This window comes from Nelumbo nucifera, chromosome 1 (assembly GCF_055504915.1).
Source record: "Nelumbo nucifera cultivar China Antique chromosome 1, China Antique-T2T, whole genome shotgun sequence".
Lineage (NCBI taxonomy): Eukaryota > Viridiplantae > Streptophyta > Magnoliopsida > Proteales > Nelumbonaceae > Nelumbo > Nelumbo nucifera.
In genome coordinates, this window is record NC_142649.1 from 14,354,537 (window position 1) to 14,361,448 (window position 6,912).

Below are 6,912 nucleotides of genomic sequence, written 5' to 3' on the forward strand. Positions count from 1 at the left end.
TTCTTTTCAAATTTGAGTCTTTTCAATTTCGAATTTAATTTCAAATTAAAACGTTTTCTTTTTTGTTTCTCTTCTTCCTCGTGTTTCTTGAAACAGGTGCACTGTTTTGAAGAGTCTCTTGTCTGAAAGGACACATCTATGTCCATTCGGGTCTGAGAGCACTCTATAAGAAGAGTGCTGGTACACACACGATTTTTCGACATTCTTGTTTTCTCTGAGAAATCTGAGCATCAATCTTCTGTGGTTCGCAAAGGTCTGGTAAGCGAGTGCACGCCTACCAATGGCCTGTGGGCTGTTTTATCTTGGCGACCGGTTTGCGATCACCCAGCTGCACCATAGGGGGCAAATACGGTTTTAAGGAGAGTGACAAAGTGGCATGACCCAACCCTCCATCTTCCTGCAATTCCTAATTTCAAGTTCTTGCAACAACTTTACATCACTACAAGTTTGGTTTGGAAAGCGATTACCGATAAATTCCATTTGCTCTCTTTACTGTTATGACAACATAAATTCAATACCCAACATGTGTTTTTCAGTAGCATGTGTGGGTAAGTAGACATATAATTCGGCCCCCCAAGAGAGGATTCCTAGCATGGCCATTTGCTATATTTAATAGCAATTGATTATGATATTAGAAGAAATTAGGAGGGTGTTTGGTAGTGTGAAAATATCACGGATGGGACCGTTTTGGTCCTGTCCACGATAATGTGGTGTTTTTCTTTGTGGGGTCAGTTTGTGGGAAAGATTCAAAATAATGTAGGTGCATTAACACTAGTCCAACTACCCTCATTTTATTTAATATTTTAATATATTTAATTTATATTGAAACTATTTTTTAACTATTTATTATTGAAGGTAATGTCATGATGATAAATATATTTGTTTTTATATTTATTAGTAATTACATATTGGTGTTTTTTTTTATCCATTATTATTTCAAATTATTTTTGGCTTAAACTATGGTTTTTTTTCATTCATGATCGTATGGGTGCAAATGGATTTGACCATCCAATCCGAATCCGATTGTATTTTTGTAAGATTCGAATAACCCTTTATCAGATTTTTGGATCGAATCCAATTGGAATTTGGATTGCCCCTATCCAATTTGACAGGGTCTGATCCAATCCAACCAATATATGTATATATTTATAAACACATTTACTTATAAAAATACAAGTATATATTAATATATTTATGTATATATATGTTTATATTGCATTTTTTGTAAAAATTTTATAAAAAGATACGTATATATTAATTTATATGATGAAAATAGTTGAGAAGAAACTTATATTTTTTGTTTTTTTTTTTTTTATATAAACATTTTTGTTTTTTCTTTCAATAATTTATTAAATTTTTTCTTGATTTGAACTGGATCGGATTAGATTCAGATATCTAACATCCTTAACGGATTTGAAATTGAATTACCATTTGTGAGATCCAATGGGATCTTAAAATCGGATTCAGATATATACCTTGATTTGAATTCGAATTCGATCCGTTTGCATCACTACATGATTGATTGTATAAATTATTTCACAAATTATACACGAAATGTATAGAATCATTATGTATGATGTGAAGAAATCCACACTACACTTGCAGAACACCCAATGTAAGTATAAACAGTTTTAATCCACATAATTTTGTCTGCAATTTAAAACAAATATAAATAGCAATATAGTGTAGATTAATCCCTGCCAGAATGTCCTACCAATTTTTCAACTACATCACAAAACACCTCTAAACAAATCAACTATTACTAGAAATGAGGCAAATGGTTTTTATTAAAGAGGGAGGTCCAATATCATGTTTTTCAACGATAGGTTTTCCATTTTAATATTAATAATGTATACATGAACTTATAATCAGATAATCGGAGTGATACCTATATTAAATATAATAAATGGTTCTTATACCAAGGCACTCTAACGACAAAACCCGAACCCTAGGTCCCACTGGTCAAATATCGAAAAATTCCTACAAAATTGTAATCCTACCTACCAGTCTTATCTGTAGTAGGAGATGGAAAAAGTTTGGAGAATGACTGATGAGAGGAGGATAGCAGGTTACGACGACGCCATGAAGAGTCTTTTTCAAGCTATGGTTGGTTTAGACAGTTGGTTGGAGAGAAGTAATTAAGTCAGCCATACATAACTAATTAAAGCAGCTATGTGATTTTGTTGCAGAGATTGGCAGCAGTTCTCACGAGAGACCGGATCTGTTACTCACACCTGGCGCCTCATTAGCGCCTCACACGCACATCCTCCTATCCATTCCCGTACTTATTAGTGAATATTAATGGTGAACCATTTTTTTGTTAGAATTGTCCAGGAAACCATGACTACTGGTAACCGGTAAGACAAACTCTTTTGGTTATACATAAATGATCCAGCTATCCAAGACATCCAGCTATCCAAGTTTCTGACCTACAAATACAAGCTAGATATAAACATACCACATCTCTAATCCCAATCATTTTATGGGTGTTTTTCTGAAAGATAAAAAAAAAATTATTATAAAGCCAAAATATTAACAAAGTTCATAACATCAGGGATCCCCCTGGGGGTAATTATTTTAGGGGTTGGTTCTAAATTTCTAATAATTTTCTGGGTTTACGTATTCCCACATAACTATTCTCAGAAAAGATGGAAAATAACAGAACCATGCCAGGTATAATGTCAAATAACCAGTGATAATCAAAGTCCAATCAATTGGATCCGGATGGGAGCTCTGTTAATTGATACCGTTTTCCATCAATGACCTAAATCCCCAAAATATTTTAATTAAAAGTTTTTTAGAATATAGATTTATTTAAAATAAAGTAAAACTTAAAAAAAATAATATTTTAATATATATATATATTTTAAATATATATAATATTTAATACAGATAATATGTAATATATACAATCAGGGTTGACTTCACTCCTTGTCCCCGACCCATTGTAGGTCAGAGACAAGGAAAATTTGTCATCCCCATTTGTGAGTCAGGTAGGAAGCAAAATTGCCATCCCCATTTGTGAATCAGGTAGGAAGCAAGATGACATGGTCAAGTTGTACAAATTTCACATCAGTTTTTGAAATGTAAAAAAGTACAAGATGTGTATCAGGTAAGAATGTAATTCATGGTTACAACAAACGAATGCAAAACTGAATCGGTTGCAAAATTTGTATCCGATTCAGAATTTGCACTGCAGACAAACAGAGACTATCTTCTTGGTTGGGTAGTTATAAATCTAAATCACATCCTACTTCATATATATAGCCCGGGCTCATTCTTGGGCGCCTAACTACAGCTGTTACTGAGAATGATTACATGAGAGAGAGATGGATGAAATACTCAAGCCAATATATCATCCCTGGAACGGCTCATCATTTGTTGTAGCTCCCTGCAAAGGAAGCTAGAGGTCCGACCAGTGCACCATTGATGTAGGTGGCCGGTTCTGAATGGCTGTAATCGGTTCGGTCATCCGTGTAGGCATCATTCTGATTTGGGCCACCAACAACAGCACCGGTTAAGGAGTTAGGGTTAGGGTTTTGTGAGTAGTAATAGGGTTGAAAACCGCCATCGCAGCCTATGGACAGTGGGTGAACTGCCAAGGAGGGCAAGGAGGACCCTCTGTGGTGAATTCTCTTGGGGAACTTTGCTCCATAGCTCACCATGTAAGACATGTTCAGTGGGTTCGCCCCAAGAATGTAGTCCACCTGAAAAAATTGTCACGTAAAACCATCCATCAAAAAAGAGAATTCTCTCATAAGACTCGGACCGGACATAAGACCAGAATGTTCACCGGATCAGGTTTTGTCGGTTAATCGGGTAATTAGCCAATTAATCCCATAAAACCATCATTTAACCATAACCCAATAAGATTACCGGGTCACCGAATTTGGTCCATTGGGTCATCAAGTCACCGGTTCAACCATCCGGTCGGATTCAAGTCTTGCGTTTCCCATAGATCAATAACTTGCCTGTCTCTTTGCTAGGCTTCTCAAGCTGCTTGACTTGACCAAGGTGCTCCCACAATTGAAGGTATGGCTGCTGGATGACATGTACTTGGCATATGTATTGAGCAAGAAGGAAATGGAAGTAACATATTGGAGATTGCTGGAGCCCAGCTTGAACATCATACCACCTGCGTTTTAATAAGGTGGACATGGTTGGTAAAGCATAAAACAGAAACAACAGCTCCAAAAGTGAAAACCCATTTCAAAGGCTTGGGCTAAACCAGTGGGTATTCTTTATTGAGTTAATGGGTGTTGGACCCCCATTTTGATCATGACCCAAATCATGTAATCTTGCTCGGCCCATTTGGATAAAGTTGTTTCTTAGTTCTTCTTCCTTTCATAGGAACCAAACTCACCTGGTGTGTATGTTGTACTTGAAGAGGGAGAGTTGGGTAGAATTCGGCACATAAAATCTTCAGCTTGTTGTCTGAATCGATCATAGGACATGTCCTTGCTCAGCAAAGCTCGCTACACAATTCACAGTAAAAAGAATAATGTTAAGATTACTTGAATGCCCTAGTGTTCATTTACCATCAAAATGAACAAATTTATTTCCCATTGTACCCTTGATAGAAGAACACGGGCACCCGCGAATTTGTTATCCCAGCTAAAAATGTCAGTCGAGTCATCGGCTCCAAGCGATTTCAAGAAGTTGAAGTAGGTAACATCGTTTGTGGCTCTGAGAAGCCATGAAGCTCCCCATAGAAGTTCATCCTGTTAAAACAGAATTAGTTGATCTTATTAACTGATCAACATAGAACAATCAAGATTTTATACAAGCTCTGAAATTTTTTTTTTTTGGGGGGGTTTTTTGAGCTGCAAGCCAGGTGTGTGACACTGACGTAGAATTCGGATGGGCTAGAAATAAAGTGGGCTGGGCAGAACATGGCATATATATGAGATGTGGGTCCTAAATGGGTCCATGTGTGTATGACACACTGACATGTTCATTTTGTTTCTAGCCCATTCTTGACACTTCAACGGGCTTGATCCCACAGCTCTTATTCTGGACTGGAGGAACAATGACTAGAAACCATGTCATTCTAATCCTTTAAGGTTGGTTAGCTCATTCAGACCGTGAAAGTCATAAAAAAGGTCACGGTCACTGGTTCAACCATCTAGTCTGGTCCAAGCCTGAAAGCACTGGTTTAATCTTCAAATAAGAACTCTTACCTTATATCCCGAATATGAACAATAGAAAGGGCAGACAGCTGACCCAAGGGAGTCACTATAAGCCCCTCTGTAATTCATAGCGAACTGCATCACTTTCTTGGCTGTTGATAGGAGCCTCTTTGAGTACACCGGATCAACCTTCCGGAAAACCAAGGATGCAGCCGCTAGTGCGGCTGCAGTCTCCCCAGCCACATCAGAGCCAGGGTTGCTCTGCGACACAGAGTAGACAGTGCGGACTGTGTCCATGTCCTCGGGCCGCTCCCAGCACTTGTGATCGGCATTGGGGTCACCAACGCCTACATAAAGCTTGCCGGGGGTTGCTGTGGCGCACTTGAGAAGGTAGTCTGTGGCCCATCGGATGGCAGCTCTTGCATTGGCCAACTCGGAACCCATGGGTCTGGCATACTCCAGCGCCCCCCATGACAACATTGTGGTGGTGAATGCCATCGGAAAGTTGAACTTTACATTGTCGCCGGCGTCATAGTAGCCGCCTGATAGGTCCACCTGCAGATACAAGCTTATTCGTTGGTACTTGGTAGGGACACATAATTTGCTTTCTTTTTACAACATCCCTCGCTTTTGACCACAAGTAAAAATCCATTAGCACTTCTGTTATGTTTGGATATAAAGAAGCGTCATAGTTGCCTTGTCTTATAATGTGTCTTTTCTCTTTGTTTTTGCCTTGAGTATTCCTTTTAGGGGAAAATAGTACCAGATCATTGATCTAGGGAGCCAATTAGTGCTTTGTTTAGGGATGTCAATAGATCGGGTTAAATGGTAAACCTACACTGACCCTACTACTTCAACCTCAACCGAGTTTGAATCCGACCCATTTGCATCCTAGCTTGTCTAGTCATCTTAGGGTTGGCGGGCTTAAGGGCTGTGAGTCTTGCAATAACCCAGTGGCACTAGATTAAAACCGAGCCCAAAAGCTTGCTGAGCTCCATAACCCAGATAGCTTGCTTATGTTGAAAGATATAAATACAAACTCAACCCTTTAATCCCTAGCTGTTCATGATCTAGTTAGAGCTTCATGGGCCACACAACCCCCTTAAAGCACAAAGTGACAAAACAGAAAACATTAACAAAAAGCACTTCAAAGGAAAACAACTTAACCCCATGAAGAAAAATGACACAGAGTTACATGATAGCTACATACTTGGGCAGCTGAGCCATCAGAAAGTGCAGAGTTGGATCTCCATTTCATTCTTTGGCTGGAGGGGAGCCTCCCAGACCTCTGTCCTTCAAAGAACAAGAGTGACTTTGTTAAGGCATCCCTGTAATTTGGGTGCCCATGGACACAAACCAAGAACACAAGGGAAAAGAAGAAACAGAGAGAAGCTGCCTTTCTCAATGCCATTGAGATTCGAAAAGCTATAGCAGTTTATGCACATTCTGATAGAGAACCACAACGTCTGTATATATAGTAGTGACTAGTGAAGAACCCCATATCCCTGACTTCACCGCAAAATTAGGCTTTTTTTCTTCTCATCTTTCTTTTCTCATGCAGGATTCATAGAAACTGAAAAAGGGTTTTGCACGTCAGTGGTCAAGACCTAACAGAACCACCGATCCTTGTGTATGAGATACATTGAACCAAAAGATGTGTTCATCATTCTTTATCGTCTGATCCGGATCAAGTTGCATCTGATGTGGTCCCCACCAGTATCGGACGGTGAGAACTGTATTGGGCGTAGGAAATTATTTATATCCGAGGTCTGGTCGTCGTCTG

The 6,912-nt window shown here is 38.9% G+C and overlaps 1 protein-coding gene across 1 annotated transcript; it reads right to left on the minus strand.

Annotated features, from left to right (window-relative positions):
• Window positions 1-3,056: 3,056 nt before the first annotated feature.
• Window positions 3,057-6,666, minus strand: LOC104588077 (endoglucanase 3-like). The gene is made up of 6 exons (XM_010245895.3): window positions 6,340-6,666; window positions 5,181-5,684; window positions 4,572-4,721; window positions 4,364-4,475; window positions 3,972-4,135; window positions 3,057-3,707 (listed from the first exon to the last, which is right to left on the minus strand). Exons 1-6 carry the CDS (start codon window positions 6,538-6,540, stop codon window positions 3,375-3,377), a joined length of 1,464 nt encoding a protein of 487 aa, XP_010244197.1. The 5' UTR covers window positions 6,541-6,666; the 3' UTR covers window positions 3,057-3,374.
• Window positions 6,667-6,912: the final 246 nt, after the last annotated feature.

Coding starts and splice junctions, on each gene's coding strand:
- LOC104588077 (XM_010245895.3), bottom strand. CDS start 6,540: ATGGCATTGAGAAAGGCAGCTTCTCTCTGTTTCTTCTTTTCCCTTGTG. Junction 5,685..6,339: donor CTGATGGCTCAGCTGCCCAA/GTATGTAGCTAT, acceptor TTGTATCTGCAG/GTGGACCTATCAGGCGGCTA. Junction 4,722..5,180: donor GTTCATATTCGGGATATAAG/GTAAGAGTTCTT, acceptor CTGTTTTAACAG/GATGAACTTCTATGGGGAGC.